Source organism: Sprattus sprattus, assembly GCF_963457725.1.
Source record: "Sprattus sprattus genome assembly, chromosome: 7".
NCBI lineage: Eukaryota > Metazoa > Chordata > Actinopteri > Clupeiformes > Clupeidae > Sprattus > Sprattus sprattus.
Window position 1 is genome coordinate 12,041,220 of NC_137926.1, and position 22,964 is coordinate 12,064,183.

Sequence of the window (22,964 nt, forward strand, 5' to 3'; positions counted from 1 at the left end):
TATGTTTACCGTCGATCTTTTGGCAAATCTAAATATAGCATAGATGAGCTTTCCTTCCTCCTTCCCCTGTTAGGTCAGCAGCTCATAGCACTAGTGTGACAGACACCCTTGTCATTTTCTCCCCCTTCCATTCCATGGGCATCACTTGAGACCCCCCCCCCCCCCCCAGGCGTGTTTGTTGTGCCCCAGGAGCTAGGTGATGAACCTGCACGCACTTTATGGGCGTGCTAATGTGTGCCCGTGCATTTTCAAAGGCATGCGCGTGTGGAGGCCTTATCGAATTATGGAAGTCCTTTTTTTTTCCAGCAGGTGTAAGTCCTAGCAGTCATCAGCTCTGGCGGGAGGCCTCGGGGGCCACGGGAGGCCTGTGCCAGCCACGGCGTTGTATATGAAATCGGCCGGACTTGGCGGGGGGGACTTGGCGACACATCCACATACTACAGTGTGTGATGGGTGATGAAAGCTCCAGTCATTGGGATGAGTTGATGTGTGGTAATCTGCTGAAGAAGGACGGCTCCCCCCCCGTTCCCATTAACAGGAGATAGAGCAGCGTAGGCTCTCATGTGATGGATGTTTATTAGCTCAACACCTAGAGATACACTTCTGAACTTCAGCTGAGTCTAAGAACAGTTTATTTATAGACTTGTTTTTGTATAAGCTTTCAAATGAGTTGTCAAGTCGTGACACATTGTCTGCTCCTTCAACATACTTTTTTTTTTTAAACAAAATAAACATGCATGATAGGGGCAAAAATCTAACCGGTACTTTGTGGCGTTAATGTGTTGAGCTGATAAGAAGCAGCACCTGTTGGTGGGATTCACTTGCCCCTGGAGCGTGAGATCTTCTGCTATGTGACAGTCTTCCTCTCTCCAAGGTGTTTCGCATCAAGGCTTCCTTCCGCAGTAACCCAATACCCTTGTGGAGCATTGCAGCAGTTCCTAGGTTTTCATTGCCACCCATTTTAGCCGGCTGTCAAGTTGAGTTTGATAGCCATGCTTGCTTTCAATGATAGGTAACCAAGCATGAAGCAAGAGGGAGAAACCGAATACCCAAGATCCGAAAGGCGGGGCCCCTCAGAATATCTACACCCCCGTAGCTCTCGTCCTTCCCCAGCCCCTTTCCGGTTTTTGATTTCAGACCTTCATTAAGCGCTGTCCTTTTTAAGTAGACAGCATAACCCCCTCTTCCATGGCATCCCCACGCCCAGGGAGCCTGGGAAGACTGTTCAAAGAACACCCTGTCCAATGCAGGAAGACTGGTGGCCAGGCAGGTGTACATCAACCTCTCTTGCTCTTTCATGGCAATACTTTGCTACGGTCCGTTCACACACTTGAACACTAAAAGCATATGGACTTGGGCGTTTGCAGTTTTATAATTTAATTTCTATGCTGCCTTGCCTATGTATTTTAGTGGAGGATATAAGGTATGTGTAAATGTGTGTGCATCGAAGCCTACTGTGAGGGACTTTGACAGAGACTTGGAGGCATAGGTTTCAGTGTAACAATGAACACGTTCCCTACACCCATATCAGAGAGTGAAGCCCCTTTGGGTAGCAAGACAAATATTGCAAATTACATAGTATGAAACTAGGAAGTAGTTCAGAAGTTGGTACCCTTAATGCACACATAAGTTCCATGTAGGATTCCTGAGACCAGTCCCATCATACAAATCTATATGCTCCTCCTCCTGAATAAATGAATCACACGCACGGTCCCATACGGGGCTCCCTGATGATGAGAGTCATGCCCACTGCTACTGACACCATCGATGGTCACTCAGCACCATCCCTGCGGGGTTCCCATGGAGATAAGAAAGCAACGAATCAGCTCCATGCAAGCCTTCCCGTGACTTAGTGTGCTGGTGTGAGTAGGGGGTTACTGGCTCTGTGTAGTTTTCATACAAAATGACATCATCCAAAGATTCTTAGGTAGAAGTGAGGCCCCTAACCCATCAGGTGGGGGTGTTTGCTCCTGGTTCTGCGTGGTTAACATCATCTGTATGTCAGAAATACCTTAGGTCTGGAGTGAGTCCAACGTCCCCCATCTCAGGTAAATTACCCATATTTATTAAACGGCTTTTTAGAATGTTGCTCTTTAGTTCTGTTGATTGAATGGGCCTTCCCAACGTGATCCCTTCAGGATGAAAGAAGACCCGCGGCGTGTCTGGGTCTTGTTCGTCCCGTCTGGTTTTTATTTATTTATTTATTTTGCTGTTGGAGAGAGTAACCCAAGCTCTTCTCACCTATGGTCCCTTTAGGTGGTGGATGGCCCAATTCAATCTGATCCAGAGAGTCCTCAAGAGTCACACCCAAATGCATTTCATCCAAGTTCAGCTTTTGATTTAACATTTACCCTCCAGAGAAGAAGTTTGGTTAAAAGGCACTGCTAAATAATTAAGGACCTTGTACACAAATAATGCCATAATTTTATGTGATGTTAAACAGCTAACTTTACTGATAATAAATGGACTATTGTCCAGAATGTAGGTTTAAATGAAATTCAAATAAATAACTAAATAAAATAATATCAATAGAATAATAATACAAATATTCAAATCAAATGTAAAATTAAATTACATTTTATTTATATAGGGCCAAACATTTAAATTGTCTCAAGTCGCTTTACAGAGCCCAGAGCCTGTAAACCCCTCAAGCAAGCACAAAGGTGACAGGGGCAAGGAAAAACTTGAGCAGGAAAAAGCTTGAGCAGAAGCTCGGTTCATATGAGGGGGTGGGGGCACTTCTGCCGGGAAGAGAGGTAGAGATAGAAAGGGGGTTGGGGGGGGGGGTGGAGAAAGAGAGGGGAGAGAACCAGAAACATGGCAGATAAATTAGTTTAGGAGGAGGATTTTTCCCCCAATTGATTAATTAATCCATAATTTCTCCAACATTGGGTGGGTGGACAATTAATCAAAAACTGTAATATTATGAACGTGTTTGTGTGTGTGTTGGGGGGGGGGGGGGGGGGGGTACACCCACGGAGATGTGCGGACACCAGAGCTCGCCTGTAACTGAAGCTGGAGAGAGAGAGGGAGAGAGCAGTGCTTCTTCAGGGTAGCACAGCCACTCCTATAAATAGCTTGGCTGCAGTCACTGGATGACTGTGTATGTCTGAGCCGCTGGAGCTCCTTAGCTATGCACTCCATTCCCACCAGCTACTGTCACTTCACTTATCAAGCTACTAATGATCCCAACAGGCATGGCTAATGTACTCTCTACTTGAATAACTCAGTTAAATGAAGCACTAAATCCCATTGCATGGGAGACAGCATGCTTTCTGGACAGGAAACGGATACTTAGAATACTAATTTTTGTTTAAAAAGGACTATTTAAATATGATTATCAATGTTTTTCAGAGGAGGCATCTACCTTTTAGTGAATGCTAAACCAAATATCAAGGGCTCTTACTTTATTGTATTTATCATTCAGTACTTCTTGAAATCTCCAGGATTTCACATGTAGCCACCTATGTGGCTGCACCATGGTTATCTGGCCACTAGAGGGCAATAAACCTTTGAGGACTGCTGAAGCAAAAAAAAGTGTGTAAAATCAGAAAAGGAAAAGTAGAGAAGGAAATTCACTGAGTGAGTGGAAGCATATCATATTAATATGAACCAAGTTGCTGTTTGTTAGTCATGTGTAGGCGACTTATATAGGCACTAGATAGTTTTATTTCAATCTGGGGATTCATTTGGTTTGTATTAAGGTTAAGGATAACATAGAACAGTAATGCAATGTAGGACATAGATAAACTAGACAGGGATAAGATTCTCAAGACCAGTCTGATAAATCTGATATTAACATGAAACATTGCAAATCAGTGGGCAATGAATTATTCTGTTATCAAATCATGCTTTTATTACTTTATGACAGATCCATGATGACTAATGCCATATATAATATGCACCTTAATCCCTGAGGCCTGATAGGGCAATAACAGGGGGGGGGGGGGCTGAATTTGTGTGTGTGTGGGGGGTAGCAATGCTGTTGCAGGTAAGAGCTTGAAAATGTTGGCACGCATATTCATCAACATTTTGAGCAAACCCCGGACTCAAAAAAGTTGGACAAGGATGTGGAAGGAAAGTGGGGGCGCTAATCCTTTATCGGGGCGAGGACCAACTGTGGTGCACCCTCTTTAGTCCATTACACACAATACTCTTTGCACCTTAGCGCCCAGGCACAGGGAAACTGTACACATGTATCCTACTCTCTTCTCAACAGTTTGTTCAGTCCACAGAGTCCTTGTCCTTGTTCACAAAGTATCTGTGTTTGTCTCACAACTGATAAACAGGTCATGGAAAACCCTCTGGAAGGAAAGGATCTCCAGCATGTAGCAATGCTGATGACGTCGATTCCAGAGATGTCATGTCTGGATCATGATCTCTGGACTTTTTGGAGATGTAAAATGAGGAAGACACTTATTTGGAATACGGAATTGGAACATATGCACCAATCCAAGGCTTTTTCTGGTATGGGCAAGATGCAATATGCTAAGGTAGAGTGCTAGAGCATCCAAGAATATATGAGGTTATTGTCTTTGTAAAGCTGCAAGACTACCATGTCTATGGGTGTTATGTCTATTGGATAAAGGGTCACATAACCACAGGTCACATGTCACAGCTTTGTGGCAGGAAGATATTTCCGTAAAGTGCATATATGTATATGTGTGGTTAATATGGTGTGCCACCTTTCTTCCTGCAGTCCACAATGAGCTCTTTGGTCTTCTTGGTGTGGAGAGCCAGGTTGTTGTCGGCACACCACTCCACCAGGTTCTAAGTTCTCGTCCTCAGTCTTATACTCCCAAACTGGAAAACCAGACAGAACCCCTGGCCCCTAAAGGGGATTTCTCCCTGAGTTCTCTGACTTCTACTAGCCACCCTGGTTATTAACTCCAATTAAGTTAAGTTTTCATAGTGGGAGATTTTAACATCCGCACGGACAATGAAAACATTGGCCTGGAAATCGCATTCCAATTACTGACAGACTCTATCAGGTTTTCCCAACACACCACTGATCTTGTCTGACCATACAGCTTAGGCATTAATAGTTCTACTTTAATAATATTAAAAGTTCTATTAATTACTGCCCCGTTAGATCATCCCCTAATTACTTTCAACACGTAATTAGAACTCTGCACACCATTGGATTCAATCCAATTCTTCAGCTGCCGCTTGTCTGATAAGACTACGACAGAGTTCATGTCAAACTACCAGCCTCAGTCTTGCCCCAGGCGCTGAAGGTGACACTAGCACACACACACACTCACACACACACTACATGTCTACAAACAGATGGTGTCATAAATTCACTTTCGCTCAACCCTCAACACCATCAACCACACCACTGATAAATAGAACAAGAAACTAAAAAAGACTGGCCAATGGTACACCAAACCAGACTCATGTACGTAATCAAAATGAGGAAGAAAATGGTTCTCTGCTAAACTAGGTGTTTCGCCTAGCATGAGGGGATAGCCTTGTAAGTCGTAAAGAGCACTTTCTGATGCCATAATTCTCTGTTGATTGAAAAGAATAAAAACAACCCAAGGTTTCTTTTCAACACCGTTTTAAGACTTACAAAATTACACTGTTTCTATAAGCTGTAGAAGTTGTGATTTAAAATGATTTGAAAAAGATCATACAGAGTAAATGTTGTCTCCTCCCCCTTCATGACCCTGTAGTCCTCTCAGGATGACCTATGCAACCTCCATTACAATGTGCTGTATTCCTAGAATCATTCACACCTATTGACCTCCCTGAAATCACTTACCTGATTTCCTCGCTACCATTTAAGAGTGCATGGGTAGTTGGGCATCTAAACACCAAGTCGAACTGGGTTTGGTTTTTATGTTAGATATGACCGATTATTCTTTTCATCATTCAATTCAAACCAGTTGCACTACAGTGTAGGTTAGTACAACAACTGCTGATGGCAGCATGTTCAGCCGAGGCAGTGACGATTACCATGGTAACAACTTATTGGCACCCCTGGAAATTATTTTATTTTCATTTATATCTAAAAAAAATTAAGTTGATCAGTGTTAAGGAACTTTCAGGCATCATTCCATGACTTCATGTTTCACTGGTAATTGGTGTTGGCTATCCCATATAAACAGATTAGAGTGCATGTTTCTAATAGAAAAGACACTTTACAGATTAAAGGGTTTTGCTTTTACAGGGTTTCAGGGAAGACAGATGTATCCATATTTTAAAGAACTGTAAGGAATGCATGCGTGTGCCTAATATGGATTTTTCATGTCAAAGAAAATAATGTCAGATATTTTCTTATATTAGTCCTCAGGTTTGAGGCTTTGGTAAAAATATCTTCATTACCACGTTTAGGTTATTTATGTACAATTTATCAGTTTTACTTTTAAATAGGCCTGAATGTAAGCAGCATTAGCTCAAAACTGTTCAAACAAGATAAGCATTTCTAGGAATATAAAATGGAAACAGAATAGTAGCGCCCTCTAGTGAAGAAATAAAATAAGTGCATTATAGAGTGAATTTAAAAGACAAAACACAAATCAGTTATTTTGCTTAAATAAAAATTTACATTTATTTTACAATAGACATAACTCTCTTTAAAAACTTTACAGAATTTTTTCCTATACTGTACACTAAATGAATTACAAAGTTTTTGTTCAGCATTAGTCTTAGAAGAAGCCTAGCACTGTGTAGGAACAAGTATTCTCATCTCTGCTAGGTAAGGCAAAACTCAAACAGGGATTTACAGCCGAATGGGGAGAGGGCTAATAGACAGACACTGATGAATACAAATGTTATGAACATGGAGTCAGACATGTGTTCATGCAAGATTATCAAATGGGTAGACTTATGAGTGGTTATATCTGCAAGATATCACACATATTTTTGTAAAATATTACAAAAATATTATTAGTATCATTTTTGTAATACATTATCATTGACCATGGGAAAGATTAAGCTTCTGTTAAGTTTAAAATAACCTAACTGAAATGCTGTGCTGAAACTGTGTCTGCTTTCCTGTCAGTTTAGCCATTTGAAACCCATGGCAGATTTTTGGTTGGCTGTAGCAGCAAGCAGATGTGCCAGCTGCAGACGACCAAAGTAAAGCCTGGATCCATTCAAAACCCAATGACTGAATGAAGGAAGTATGATGTCAGTTTAATGTGTGTCCTGTTGGAGATCACTTGTACTGGTCGAGGTGGTGATGATGGAAATATGCAGTTCCAATTCGACCTCCGAAACACCTACGACTCAGGACTACCCACATGTCAGCTCAATGACCAGCGCACAGTTTCTTAAGAGCACCCTCACCTTAAGGGTACCTTATGAGAACTGTGGCACTGTAATGCATCTTGGAAAGTGTTAATTTTTTACTGAGGACAAGAGAGGGCCTGGCCTTCACATCCCAGGATTGCTCAGGGAATCCAGCCGGACCCATACACATGTAAACAAAACATTTTAACAGCAGGTTTCCATGGCAGTGAAACAAGAGAGACATGACTTTTGGCAAACAAATAAATACCATACTTGAAAATAACATACCATACATTCTGTGCTTCTTTAGTATGGTCTGACCACAAAAAGGCAGGAAAGGAAAATAATGTAAGAACTAACAAAACATATCCCTAGAATGCGCCTCTAGCAGATTTGGTTAGACATTTAGTCCATTTACTACTTTCAAGTAATTATGCTATCCCATTCTAACACAAACAAGGCATCTGCAGTTAATAAGTGATCAAGGCAGTGAGACAAGGTACCTCAATTTTTAGTGGTGATTAACTGAGTAGAACAGGAACCACTTTTGTCTACCATGAACATGAAATACATTACATAATGTGATCATGTGACACATCTTTACGTTCTACTCCATGCTTTGTGTGCTACAACTGCACCTTTATAGTCAGATCAAGGAATTAACAATGCAAGTATTATTATCAAACACATCTGAAGCGATCACATGTTGTGTGATGGAGTGAGGTCTTCTGTTTGGCTATTCTGAATGGAGCAATGCTACTGAACATGAAATGGCAGTCATTAGTACTTCAGTATTTTACTGTCAGATGCTGTAGGACGTCAGGAGAGTGTGATGGTTGAGAGAGATACTTGGTTTAAGGCTTTCCCTATCCTTTTCCAGTTAGAGATGAAAACTGAGATGTACCAATATTGCAGCCATTTGTCAAACGTTAGTAAACAAACGGTTTGCCATAGGATGTGTGAAAGAAAATAAACAAAAACAAAAAGGCCAGCTTTTTCCCCCCCATATGGAGGCCACTGTAGAGGATTGTGTAATATCTGAATCAATTCCATTTGGAGCGTACTGAATAGAAAGCACTTACATTTGGAGAGCGGCTCATTAAATATGATGAGATTAATACGAAAGATAGAAAAATAATATTCCAGAATTACACCATGTAAATAACCGAAATTCCCTTCACCCATAAAGCCATTTTTAACATTTTTAACATTTTTAACGACTGCAAAACTATCCAACAGAAGAGCTTCAGTTAGATTCAAATCGTTTGACTGCCATTAAAAATCCTTTTTGAACAGTGCCACCTGGTTGCAGCCGTTAAGCATAAATTCAGGATATATCCATGGCTCCCTTGTGCTTTTCTGCTTAGCCAATCACTGTGTAGTAACGTGTGGAATTTTGATTTGGCAGTTTGAAATTACAGTGCGGTTCAATTATGGAATTCAGTTTCAGTGTGCTGTAAATAGTCGCAGTGGGCAACATTCTTCTGTCCAGGGATTAGGGGTAAAAATTCTACTAATTGGGGCACAACCCAGAGAGGAAGAAAGAAGGATGTCTGACTTCAGATCAGTGTCTAGTCACTACGGTGAGTATCCTCTTGGAGATCGAGATGAGGCAGAACCATACATGTGCCCTTTACATTCAGTACTCCTGTCCAAGACAAGGGCTCCGTTCCCGTACCTTGTGTCTACTATGGAACCACATTTTGACACCTATTCATTTCTTGACAAACACACCAAACAAAGCCAAAAAGTGCTGTGTGTGTATGTGTAATCCAGGGCAAGGCTAGAGGTGATTTCTACATCCACTTAAGGGACCAAAAACAGAGGAAAGAAACTGCAGTACAGTATGACCTGCATGGCACAATAGACAGGTTAGGAGGATCCAGCCCCCTTATTCTGTTATGGCAATGCAATGTTAAGACACGGACTAACCGCCTGACGTTAAAAAACGCGTAGATTTCCCCCAACGAAAGCACAGTAGACACCAGATAAAATGCGCACGATTATATATAAAAAAGAACATCCTACACGCTCTCATAGAGGAGGCTAATGAGTCCAGGCTGGTCTCCCCAGTGCGCCCCTCTATCCAGTGGGAGAGAGAGAGGGAGAAGGACTCACCCTTCCACACACAGTCCCCCTCAAAGAAGGAGGCCTGGCCCAGGCCCTCAGAGCCCAGAGAGAGAGCCCAGGCAGAGGGAGGAAGGCTGCTCCTCTGTGCGGTATGGGGAGCAGGCGGTCTGGGGCAGGCCACAGCGGGGCTGGCCAGAGGCCGAGGCACAGGCAGCCAGGCGTGGGCTAGGGCTCCAGGCTGGTGGCGCCTGGGATGGTGACGACCTTCATGTACTGGGTGAAGATGGCCTCGAATGCCTCGTCCCTGTGGATCATGGCACCAAATACCAGTGGCTGGGTGGGAAGGACGGAGAGAGGGGGAAAAAAAAGGTGTTCATGTTAGTTTGGTCATTCAGGTAACAACGCAATTAATTTGTGGAGCCAGTCCACAAACCAACCACAGATATCTAGGATTCGGGCTGTGGATGCTGAGTTGTCACTTATCATTTACTGAAGTAGTATGAAGTGCAAGTTATTTTTTACACTCTTACAAATCTTCAGTCAAAAAAAGAGTCAACGTCTTCAGTCAAAAAAAGAGTCACTCCGTTGCACCTCTTCTTCCCTTATCTTCTCTGAATCCTCCACTCCGCTGCACTCCTTTTTCCCTTCTCTTCTCTGTATCCTCCACTCCACTGCACTCCTTCTTCCCTTATCTTCTCTGTATCCTCCACTCCACTGCACTCCTTCTTCCCTTCTCTTCTGTATCCTCCACTCCGCTGCACTGCACTCTTTCTTCCCTTCTCTTCTCTGTATCCTCCACTCCGCTGCACTCCTCCTTCCCTCTTTTCCTACCCTCTCCTACTATATCTCTCCCTCTCCCTAGGATATTACTCTAGTTGTAAAAAGGAATATCTGACATTTGAACCATCATTTATATATATAAAAAATGTATAAGTTACTGGTATCACTTATCCAAAGACCCCTAAAACAGATTACTGACAACCCCTCAGTATGGTGTAAAAGTATGTGGGAACTGAGAGTTTAATTGCATTAATTTCTAATCAATCTTAAAATAAGGTTTCCATGTGATTCCAGAAGACTTGAATTAAAACTTTAGTAAAAAGGGATCTAAAATATAATAATAAATAAATAATCAATCATTTAAACACATTATCCATTAAATTCAGTATTTTGCTGGTTTAAAAAAGGTGGGGCTGATATGGATTTCTCACCTTGCTAACTGTAAGCTGCCTTACACAGACTCATTCCTCTCATATTTTCTCTATCTTTTTATTAGACATTCTTACCTTCTGTGTGTTAGGAGTGGCTATGGAGATACCCATCCCAGATCCTGGCAATACTGACAGGACTTTGTACTGTAACACAGAGACAATGTTAGAAAACAAGACTCCTGTCAACAGTCAAAACACTAAAACAATGAACATGTCCCAAAGCATTTCCCCAAAGCAATTGAGAGGGAACCTTCTGAACATCTGTGATGTCCACCAACTTGATGACTTTATTCTTCTTGGAGGAGCTCGATCTAGAGCTGGAACTCTCGAAGCAGATGTAGCTGTGCATGTGCAAAACAAACACACATCTTAGATGAAACTGCAGAAGTGAGTCATGGTTATACTCACGGATCCCGTTGTCAACAACCCATTTTAAATCAGCAGGCAAATCAAAAAGCATATCCATGGTTGTATATCCAAGTGTATTTGACAATGCACAAACACAGACATTTGTTTCAAATTGAAATTATATCTCAAGTCATATTAAAATGTACTACACAAAACATACTTTTCTGTGACAAACAGAACTCCATTACGGATGTAGTCAGTCGGCATCTTCCTATCCCTGTTAATCAAGCAGCATCTCCACCCGTTCTCACAGACTGGGGTAAGACACAAACACAACACACACGTCAGTGAAATAACACAGTCTTATCACTTGGTCCTCTGAGGACCTTACATACAGTACCAGTCAAAGTGTTTTCTTTACTTGTATTATTTTCTACATTGTAGATTAATACTGAAGACATTTAAACTACGAAAAAACACATCGAAAATGTACTAAACAAAAAAAGTGTTATCTACCATGTACAAAATGATAAAAGTAAAGAAAAGACTTCTCAAAAAATGAGAAGGTGTGTCCAAACTTTTGACTGGTACTGTATCTCATTGGATCCCTCTGATGTGTTGCTCTGCCCACCTGGTAAAGGCCGCTCTGTCTCCGACAGGTTGAAGACCTCGTGGAAGGCGCCTTTCTTGGTGCTGTAGATGCGACCACATTCCTCTTCTCTGCTCATGCCGCACGGGACGCTGGTTGCCAGGCTACCCCGGGCCACCATAGGCTGAATCTGAAGAAGACGAGATGTCAGAGCCTGTGTCTTGTGGGCTGGAGACACAGAGAGTGGCCTAAGGGAGAGGTTATCTACATGCACATATCTAGAAAATCAGGTCATGTTCAATATTCTTAACCTGCAGTTCTAAATGTAAATGTAGTCGTCTTTAGGAACGAAAACACGTCCTAGATCGACACATGCAGATAACCTCTGCTGGAATATGGCCGCCCCACACACAGTCAACAGCGCAGTAGCCACAGGAGGTTTGGTTAATCCATGTTCTGTTTGTGCTCACAATAGCATCAGCCCGATGTGGCAGAGTTGACTGCAGTGTTCTTCACTCATGAGGGCCTTGTAGTGGACATAGGATGAGGGCTTTACTGGACTGCGGGTAAACTGTTTTCATGTGGAAACACTGCACTCACACACAACATCTGTCCTTTCTACAGCCTCTTTTTATTGTGTTGGGTGGGTTCATGCAAAGCAAAATACCGTAAGCTGTACATTTACGTTAAGAATGATGTAACTTTCATTCTCCCTCCAGGTCATATGGAGAAGCACGGCAGGCCAGGGCAAGCTGGATGACCATTTTAGAACTATGTGTTTCGCAAATCATCAGATGCTGGGTACATTTGACTTTTTTCCACTCTCTGCTCTACTCCAAGTCAGTGGTGCTAATAGTGCTAAACAGTGCTAAAGCTAATGTCAGAGGCCCCTGAAAATCAACATAATTTACCAAATAATAATATTTCAATCAGCAGTTCACTACAGGTTACTGAAAAAGTGCTTACATACAAATAGGTCACACTCACATTATAAAATACTTTAGTGGTGAATATCACAATAGCCAAGCCCATTTCATTCATCATACTGCACTACAGATCATTACAAACTATGTATTTGTATAGGCCAAATTTCTGTAGTGTTGCTGTAGAACAGATGCAATTCCATCTGCTGCACATCAGACAGACAACCTTTGTTCTGTAAGAAGTAATACACAGATTTGTGAAATGCAAAATGCAAAATGAAGGCCTTCATGAAAGCACTCAGCTGTTGTGAGATCCAGAGTGGGATGGCTTTAACCAAACTAAAACTACTGCCCATCTGCACCCAGTCTAAGCAATGCCCACTATGAGCCATTACCAACCACACACGAACACACACACACACACACACACACACACACACACACACACACACACACACACACACACACACACACACACACACACACACACACACACACACACACACACACACACACACACACACACACACACACACACAAGAAGCCAAGAGGAACCTACACCTACTATTCACCAATTCAATAATACTGTGCTGTGTTTGAGCACTGAAGCATTTTAATGCAATATTCAGGAAGTGCAGGAAATCACAAGCTAATTTTGTCTCAGAAATCTCAAGTAACTCACACACACACATGTGCAAGCCCTCACACACACACACACACACACACACACAAGCCAGCCAGAGGTGCCAAAAGGCAGGCAGGTGCTATAAAACTGAGGATCACACCAGGAGCCCTACCTTCTCAAACCCAGAGAGCTGAGAGGGGGAAAAAATAGCAAACTGGTCATGTGACACAGATGGGTTAAAACACACTCACACACACGTCTAGCTCTGGGGAGCAATAAGCAAACTCAACTCAACTCAAACCAGAACAGAACAACAAAAGAGTGCACTGGTTACTCTTCTAAAACCATATGTGCGGTCAGTCCTGTGAAAACCACTGGCTCTTCTAACACCATATGTGCGGTCAGTCCTGTAAAAACCAGTAGCTCTTCTAAAACCATATGTGTGTGTCTGCCCACCCACATTTGCCTCCATTGTAAACATGTGTGAAATTCATACATGCTTGCATCCTAACGTATGTTGTGCACAACAATGACTGATATTCATTATGGTGCAAGCAAGTATGTATGAATGTCACAGGACTGACCTCACTTTGCATACCATGCCCACATGCGGCACTCTAAACATGAATATTCAAATTTGAGCAAATGTCCCAAGTTAGAGGGCAAACAATAGATGTTAAAAGGTCACAGGAAAAAAAAAAAAAAAAAAAAACACCCACTCTGAACCAAACTTCTAAACCCACTCCTTCACTCACACTCACCCGTCTGGATAGGTTGAGGTTGTTACGATCCTTTAGCTGAGGATCAGTAGGCAGATTGGTCCAGACAATGTGGGGGGTGTCGTACTTGTCCCGCAGTTTTGGACAGCTCTTGAATATGAAGTCGATGACGAAGAACTTGATGCCAGCATAAAGACCTGACAACAGAGAGAGTGACCACTTCATTTCAACAAAGGTGGGCAACAACTGGATAGAGCAAATGACTGCCTAATGCCTAAAGGGGTAGAGATGAATTAAAGACAGCCCCTGTCTCACTCAGTAAGGTCTAGGTCCCTCTACTCAGAAATATTTCACAGGCAACTAAGGAATTAAGCAGATATTCAATGTCTAATTTATACCAGCATGCTTTTTAAAGGGATGGATTCAATTATTTACAGCAGAACATCAGATATTTATTACTTCGTGCACCTAAAATCATGCATTACATGTGGTATGTCATTATGATAAAAAAAAAGACAAGGGGAAGCCAAGTTAGTTGGGCTCTAAGGGGCTTTCCCCACCCACACCCTCATTAGTGAACACCTCTAAGCGACAAGCTCAGACACACACACACACACACACACACACACACAAAAGAAGCCAAATGAGGCAGAGCAGGGAGAAACTCTAAGTAGGCTGTGCCCTAGTGGATCCCTTTGAGTGGAACGGAGAGGCACCACTTCAGACGGTGCTGGTGTGTCGTTTGGCGTGGGGTTGCAGAGCCGACTCACCAACCATGAAGCCCACCAGTTTGTAGGGCAGCAGGCAGGAAGTTATGAAGGTCATCCACAGACCGATGTACAGCTTCTGAGTAATCTCAGGCTGCACCCACATGAAGAGACTGAGGAACCAAACACAAACACACACACACACATTTACCAGGGGCAAAAAGTAGAGAAACATTCTCAGAGTTTGTTCTAAACCATATCACCATATCGTTACTGATATAATCCTAACCGTTCAGTTGGAGACCCAAGACTGCATTTTTACTGTAAGTCAGCCTCAAGGCCAAGTTAGGCTAACAACAAACCATGTTATGAACAAAAACTGAATTAGTTTTTTTGGTATTTTGGAAAAGGTGAAAACTCACTTCTTAATCTTCTCCAAGACGTCAGACATCCTTCCAAAAAGGTTCTGTCAACCAGAACATTGTCAGTGTGAGTAAAGCTCTAAAAGGTGGCTTCATCGAGCCATATGATACAACCTGGACCATCACTCAATAGAACTGTAAGTACATAGGGCCTTGGTTATTATATCAAACCTGCATATCAGACATGTGCTTTAAGCAATCTGTGAAGTGCCTGTCCTCCATCTTTTCTTTTTCTTTCCTCCTCTTTTTATTTATTTTTTGTTTGTTGTTTATTTTTTGTTTAGTTTGTTTGTTTATTTATTCTACTATTATTATTTATTTATTATTATTATAATTTTTTTTTTCTCATTGTGTGGGTGGTTTGGGTGGGAGGGAGGGATTTGTTTGACTGATAATAATGAGAAAAATAATTCAAGACATTGTACTTTAATGCTTCCTGTATTGTACTAACTTTCTTGAATAAAACGCATGTTAAAAAAAAAAAAAAAAAAGAACTGTAAGTAGCAGACCCTTATTTTTACCTGTGCTTTCTGTGCTACATCAAGGACAAGCTGGAACTTCTCTGAAACAGTCAAGTCCTCCTTTGGTGGTTCCTTGTAGACAGAAAATCAGGTTAGGTCCATTTGATATAAAAACATTCTTTAAGATCACAAATTAACCATGTTTTTAATAAAAGCATCACCTTAAATTAAGAGCAACACCACAACAATGTCTTTGTGGTGGGAGCAAACAAAACAAGGATCATGGTGCCTTACTATAGGTTCTGAAACTTCAGGCACGATGCTCCACTGTATCCGCCAGCCCCTGGGGAAGAACACAGGGAAACCACTTAAAATCTGTAATGTCGTAGATGGGCACCCGAGAGCCTCTAGCTGAATCCACAGTGAATTATCCTTCAGTGAAAACCTACCAACCAACTTAACCGTCAGATCAAGAGATCGGTCGCCTTTGGACTGGTTGTCAGTGAGTGTTTGTCCATTAAACTGAGCGGATGAAGCGGAGGAGCAGCCTGGACAGGCTGTAGGTACTCTACCTGGAAATGAGGTAGTTCAGGGACAACCTCAGGATAGCCAAGAATAGAAACATTGGGATGGCCCAGCCATGCCAAGCAGCATACATGTAGATCTACATACACACAGAGAGGGAGAGAGAAAGAGGGAGGGACAGAGAAAAAGAGAGAGAAAGAGAGGGACAGAGAGCGATTATTACATGACAAGAGAGTAATAAGGAGCTGGAGCAAGAGTGGAGGATAGAAAGAGACACAGGTTAAGAACACAGATCAGTGAGATCAGTCATTGACACTCTTCGGTGTTGACAGCCAGAAATAGTAGGGGACTGAAACACTAGTGGTGTATGTCCTGGGGTCTAAAACACTAGTTTTCTATGTCCTGGGTACCGAAACACAGTGCATGTCCTGGGGACGAAACACAGTGTACACTGATGTTCTTGTACCATGCACAGGGACATGAGTGATGGAACAGCTGAAGGTCATGGAGGTCATGGAGGATGCGTGCAGGAGATCAAGAGCACTCACAATGAAGGAGATTGCTGACGTGTACACAGAGTGCCAGCTTGATAAGGCAGAGAGGTTCCTCATGAAGTTAGTCACAGGCTTGGCACCTCGCTCTGAGATTCAGATACACACACATTTAAAAAGAACGACACTACAAACAACACAAAGCATATATACACACACATGGGACGATAACCTTTTAAGAGGTACAGTTTGCAGTTCTTGTTGTCAGAAGTAAACATGGCTTTAGATTAATACTAAGGCTGGAATTGTGAGGGTTCCTGTAGCTTGATTTGTAGAGCAAGATGCCAACAACAAGGTAATGGATTTGATTTCCGAGGGAGAAAAAAAATTATAGTGAAATGGGGGGGGGGGGGGGGTAGCTGTAAAAGGTACTCATAGGGTCTGAAATGTATTAACAAATGCATTTTAATGCTTGACAAAGAAAGAATGTAGGTAATACCGGTGAAATTGCTCTTTCAGTCACACATGCATATATTCTGTGTGAGGAGGCAGCATTTGGGCATTGTGGCATTATAGAGCATAACAAGCAGTGGGAGAACTAATACTCACTGAGTCGCCGCATGTTTTCTGTCAACCTGAAAGAGATCAAACAAAAGAAACAGGGTCAGTCAGACTGAGAAGCCCAAGGCAACCAAACCTCCGCAGGCATCCAGGAGGCAGAATGCTCCTATTCAACGCTCCGGTGCCAATCAAGCACTCTGGCAGGGACAGAAGGAGCTCGCCATGAAAAGACCTGCCGCTCTTCTATTCTCCTCATTCAGTCGGTTTACAGACTCTGCAGGCTCCAGCGTATCATTGCAGACATCACACCTCTCCTCTTTCTCTCACTCTCGCTCACTCTGTTCTGGATGAAACGTATTTACTTGAAAGCTCACTCCAAAAAAAAAAAAGCTTTTAAAATGTGTCCAAATGTGAGATCATTTTAGATATCACATCAACATGGCTGACCAATAAGAGGGAACAATAACAATCTAATGTACAGGTTTGCATACACAACATTTAACACAAAAAAAAATGCTCAGATCAAAGACTTTTTTCTGAGCACACACATCCCACCTCAACACCACTGGGGGGCAGACACAAGCAAAAGAAACGCACAAGCCGTCCCTCGACCAATCACAACCTCAAAAGCGATCACACCCTGCCGGTGAGCTTGTTTGACCCAGAGACTCAGAGACTCCGAGCAGGTGACTGCGAGGAGGACCGCGCCACAGTGGCTCGACAATGGCAGTTCCTTAGAAGTAATGGGCCTTGGCCTGGGCTTGGCCCCCGTTAAAGAGCCGTTTGTTTTACAGCCCCTGTGCCAGACAGAGCGCACTGAGAGCCATTTAACCTGATGACTGTTACACCTGGCCTCCCGCCAGCCCCGCTGTGATCGAATGAGCAAGGGTGAGCATGGGGACCAGAGGACAAGAGGGAAATATGGTCCATCGTTTTCCCCTAATGTCAATATGATCTCATCATGAGTCAGGGTTGCACCCATTTCAAACCTGCCCTAGCGATATGCGCTGGCTCTTCCATCATAATAACTATTAACAGGAATGGGGGGGATTAACAGCAGGGTGTACATGAGGTGAAGCCCTGTAGTGGTCTGCAGGAAATGTAGAAGGTCTGTAGTGGTGAGGGGGGCCTGTTATCCATCTTACCGTTTAGCACTTAATGGTTCTTCTGTCTCGACAGTGCTCTCCTCGGGCTGGAAGCGGAAGTCCTCGATATAAACACCAAACCGGTCGTACATCCACTTCAGCAGTCGAGAGCTCATGGTTTCCCTCTGTTTGTCTGCTATGGGTGGATGGGGAAGAGGGGGGGGGGATACATTAGTTCATTTGACAATCAGTACAGTATCAAAGGAGACGCACAAAAAGAGTAAAAGCAAAAGGAGAATAAACAAGTGCTATGAAGCAAAATGAATGCTTTTAACAACAAACAACATATCTATTATATTCAAGGACTTCTGCACAACAGACTTTTTGACAAATATTCTGAGAACATGCCCACATGAGGCTGATGACAACGCACCCTTAACAGCAGTTATCATTTTCAGCATGCAGAGCCCAACTCCCACCCACAGAGGGAGCACTTGGGGCCAAAACAATGTAACTAAGGGCTAGTGTTGGACCCATGCAGCAATTACTGTCAAACTCCAACAGTCCACCCCAAACAAACAGAGGACAAAAAAACAAAACCCAAATACCCCCAATGCAATTATGTGCCAAGACCATAAAAGGACTGCAAAGCTTCACTGTTGCCTGACATATTGGGGAGAATAGGCATCAAAGGACACCAAAGAGTTAAGGAATGGAGAGACTGAATTGTATGAAGCCAAGTGTTGCTGGTTTGATTGGAGGACAGAGAACCAGACCTCTGTGTGCAGTGGGCTGTGTGTGTGTGTGTGTGTGTGTAGAAATGCAATCTAAGCACTCAGTCTCAAGTGTCATGAGAAAAAAAAATCCAGTGCCAGAGTGGGATGTGATTCATCTTTGTCTTACATCCACCCCCCCCCCCCCCCACACACACACACACACACACACACACACACCACACACCACACACAACACACACAACACACACACACACACACACAGCATTCTCCTTCTGAGACGAGACAGGTGTCAGGCTCAGGTATGCCAAGGGATTTGGTCTCCTCTTACCATCTCTACACTGACTCAGAGGCACCAAAGGGAAGAGAGAGAAAAATGGGTTTCTCCTCCGTTCTGTCTTTTGCAGATACCTTCTCTCACTGTTATTGACATTTTTATTTATGCTCGTACCAAAAAGCAAAACAAGTGTAAAGCTTTTGTGTTGACATGTTTGCATGTGCATAAGCTGCATAATGAGGGAGTCTAAATAGCTCTTTGTGCAGTTTGACTAAGTGTGTGTGTGTGCAGTGTGTGCATGTGTGTGTGTGTCTGTGCTGTGTGTGTGTGTGTGTGTGTGTGTGTGTGTGTGTGTACACCGTTGTGACAGTTGTCTTCTGCACCTGCAAATTGTGCTATTTCAAAGGAGGCATGTCATATCCTCTAGATAGCTTCCAGCAAAAGAAGCTCTCCCTGCTATTGAGTGTAACTGATGAGCGTGACTGACCCGTTCCATTGGCTGCTGGAGGTTGTGCTTTAGGCGCCTGTGGTGGGGAGTCTTCCACTCTGGGAACAACAAAGAGGATTTTGACAGCAGTTTCATCATACAGTTCATGGAAAAGAATAGCAGAAAACATACTAAATTGATCAAAATGGGAGTGAACCATTTTATGAATATCGTCAACCTGCTAGTCTTGTGTCATCTAGGGGTTCAGTGTTGTTCAGTATTGTTTTCAATCTCGGTGGTACATTTGGAAGACTCTGCTTTGTTGTCGTGTCCACGGCAACCCTTACCTTGACTTGAGAACTTCGTTCAGTTTCTGTTCCATGTCGAGTCTTTTCAGCTTCTCCTTCTCCAGGTCCTGTTTTATCGACTCGATATTTGTTTCTTCTCTGAGTTTCCGCAATTCCTCCTCTAAATCAAGATAAGAGAGAACACTTTTTAGTGACATCACATTTACAGGGCCTTAGTATAGCGGTGGAAACGGTTGGTGGAAACTGCGTATTGCACCCTGGCGATAAATCAAACTTTCCTACCCAATACAAGGAGTGGAGTTGTGATATAGGCGTGGCGAAAAACTCTTCTTTGGCAGGGAACATTTGAATGCACCAATCACATCTATCTGCCATCTATCACATCCATCTTTATCAAAGAGTGGCACACGATGCCTACATGTTCTGTATTAGCCAAGAAGCAGGAGCAAGCCTGTTATGGGTTAATGCCATTAATCTATCTAGGATATCCTCAAAGTTAACATATATCCTGGCCTGCTTTAAAAAATAAATAAAAAAAAAGACTAAAATGTAGAAACCCCTTGAAAGACTCAGGTGTAAGAGGATGTCTAATTTGAAATTTGACTTGAATGAAATGCTAAGTGAGCAGTTAACGAAAGTCATCCATGATGTAAAACATAAATAATGACATTATACAATACAATATAACAGTTTGAAGGGATGTGGTAGGTCATCAATTATGTTTAAACCAATTTAACTGTTTACGTAGAACAACAGAAAAGAAAGAAGTCCTGTATATTCCATGTAAAACTATCCAGAACCCATGTCGATTTTGCCATCTTCTTACATTGTAATCTCGTCTGATGCATTCAGTTTAAAGGGATTGCTCAACAATGCAATTGGTCGCCTTTAACCAGACCTTTCACTAATTAACTTTGGCCTGGCTCTGTCCACTTAGTGTCTTCGATCACACCTTTACTGCTCCCTTTACCACTTATCAACAGTGTGCATGCGCCGCCGTTTCCTGCCACCAAACTAGGACCCATAGTGTTTTGGTGTGCTCTATAACGTATATAGAAGGATTAACTTCTACACAGTTTGCTTGCACCTCACAGAGCAATCTGACAAAACAGTTACAATAAACTGAATATATAAAACACACAAATACAGTACAGTATAGTTCAGTCATCTTTTAATAGATTTAAAATATATTGTAAGAATATAGAAAATGCAAAATAGTTCTGTAAAAATAGTTATTATTGACAGTAAATTGAAATATGTGGTCAGTAAATAAATGCAAGGCAACTTAGGGTGCTGAGGTTTGTTGTAAAAGCAACAAAGACTTTTTAAAGTACATTTTGGTGTGTTCTATAACGGCTAAAGAAGGATTACATTCAACATCTACACAGTTTGCTGCAGAGCAATATATTAGTAGTGTGTTCTGTTGACATTACAAACCCCTAATTTACATCTAGAGACAGCAGAGAATAAGATGGTACGCAGATATAAAAGCAACTAAATGCATTGGGTACAGAGTAAAGTGGTTTTGGGAGAGGCAAAGACAGTCACATCAGTTAATAAGAGGAGGGGAAAAAAAGCCTTTTCAACCCGTTTACAGGCTATTAAATATTAACATCTGCTGCTTTGCCATCAGGGTCTCGGGCCTGTTGGATCATTAGCAAAGCCATTCCAGAAGCAGGATACATTTATTTGCCCATGGAGGGTTTCCCAGCACAATGACGCAGCCAGTGCGCGCACACACACACACACACACACACACACACACACACACACACACACACACACACACACACACACACACACACAGAGTAGCAGTGGAGGGTTTCACAGCATGAGGATGCAGGCAGTGAGAGGAAGACAAGTATTACGCATGCAGTTGTGGTTAGTGAGCATCTGCACATCAGATGCATCTAAGGCAGCCCAGCACCAGCAGAGGACGAGAATGCAGTGCGGTGGGTGCACAGGACCACACCTCTTCCTCCTCATGACACCCTTGACTGTTCCTCCAGTCAGATCGAACACGAAAAAAACTCAGACTGACATGTTCGCACAACAGTGTCTGCACCTCGTGCCTCCTGACAACTTCTCACAAACTTCCCAATTTCTCTCCAAGCCTGACAGTGCTGGAGTACAGCAGCCTCATCCTGGCCCTACCTGCCTCAAGGTCACCTCCAGCACGTGCTCACACTCACAGCCATCAATTATTCAGCGCAGGCAGAGCAGAGACACCTACATATGCTGCCTGCTTCTCACCCCCATAGACATGTATAGGTAGACGCCGCCTCCACTGCTTCTCGGCGAAACGCGTCGCCGCCATATTGTTACAGGAGCTATCTGACGTCAGAGGTCTGTCAAACGTGTCAAACGACCGCAAGTTGCCAGGAGCTGCGGTTTATCTGGATACAAATCACGATAACCTTTTACATTTCGCAACCAATTTCATGGAGTATTCAAGGGTTTATGCTCTACGTGAAGTGTGTGAAAAAGATTTGCCTCTACATTACTTTGAATCTCGCTAGTTAAATCGCCAGTCATTCATGTGCATGGGTCTATGATAAACACTCACCTTTCTCGCACAGCTCGTGCACTTTGAAAATACTGAGAAGATCTATAAAATATCGAAATAGTGCTTCTTTAGTTACTACGTATTGACCATCATTAAGAGAAAGAGCATACATCAAATAGTGAGAAACTGGCAGTCAGTGTGTTTTTCATAGTTTAATAGTTCCTTTTCAAGGTTGAGAACCACTGCTATACTGTACCACTAGGCTTACAGTACAACACCACGAACATCTAAAGGGCACGAGTAGTAACCCTCAGAGCTGTCCTTCCCTGACCTCCTGTGTGTCACTGTGTAAACACCCACGGGTTCTGCTAGTGTGGCCCCTGCTAAAGTGCTGCCCGCCCCCTCCCCCCCCCCCCTCCAAGCTGGGGTAATTGCTATTGAACGCAACATTGTGGAGAGTGAGACCATGTCACAACGCATCATATCAGCTGGGCAGTGAATGGGTCACAACACTCGCCCCCCAACTCTCATCATGTGTATGTGTGTGTGTGTGTGTGTGTGTGTGTGTGTGTGTGTGTGTGTGTGTGTGTGTGTGTGTGTGTGTGTGTGTGTGTGTGTATGTATATATGTGTGTGTGGAGAGAGAGAGAGTTAGAGTAGAAGTGAATCAGGGAACACACATAACTGTAGAGGAGAGAGTATGTACAGAGAGATGCTAGAAGGAATTCCATTGCTCT

General features: G+C 42.8%; 1 protein-coding gene across 4 annotated transcripts in view; it reads right to left on the minus strand.

Moving 5' to 3' along the window:
• Positions 1 to 6,594: 6,594 nt before the first annotated feature.
• gramd4b (GRAM domain containing 4b) overlaps positions 6,595 to 22,964 on the minus strand; it is a 29,357-nt gene continuing 12,987 nt past the window's right edge. The window contains exons 4-20 of one of the 4 annotated variants that reach the window (XM_080841558.1): positions 19,762 to 19,882; positions 19,475 to 19,533; positions 18,037 to 18,169; positions 16,940 to 16,965; positions 16,388 to 16,479; positions 15,887 to 15,978; positions 15,609 to 15,657; positions 15,375 to 15,446; positions 14,854 to 14,897; positions 14,495 to 14,604; positions 13,767 to 13,921; positions 13,178 to 13,195; positions 11,500 to 11,647; positions 11,089 to 11,182; positions 10,771 to 10,861; positions 10,596 to 10,664; positions 6,595 to 9,642 (exon numbers count right to left, since the gene is read on the minus strand). In XM_080841558.1, the coding sequence (XP_080697684.1) occupies positions 9,535 to 9,642; positions 10,596 to 10,664; positions 10,771 to 10,861; positions 11,089 to 11,182; positions 11,500 to 11,647; positions 13,178 to 13,195; positions 13,767 to 13,921; positions 14,495 to 14,604; positions 14,854 to 14,897; positions 15,375 to 15,446; positions 15,609 to 15,657; positions 15,887 to 15,978; positions 16,388 to 16,479; positions 16,940 to 16,965; positions 18,037 to 18,169; positions 19,475 to 19,533; positions 19,762 to 19,882 (1,481 nt within the window). In that variant the 3' untranslated portion in view covers positions 6,595 to 9,534. Of the gene's footprint in view, positions 9,643 to 10,595; positions 10,665 to 10,770; positions 10,862 to 11,088; positions 11,183 to 11,499; positions 11,648 to 13,177; positions 13,196 to 13,766; positions 13,922 to 14,494; positions 14,605 to 14,853; positions 14,898 to 15,374; positions 15,447 to 15,608; positions 15,658 to 15,886; positions 15,979 to 16,387; positions 16,480 to 16,939; positions 16,966 to 18,036; positions 18,173 to 19,474; positions 19,534 to 19,761; positions 19,883 to 22,964 lie in introns of all 4 variants that reach the window. The other 3 variants (XM_080841557.1, XM_080841560.1, XM_080841559.1) reach the window with 3 other exon arrangements.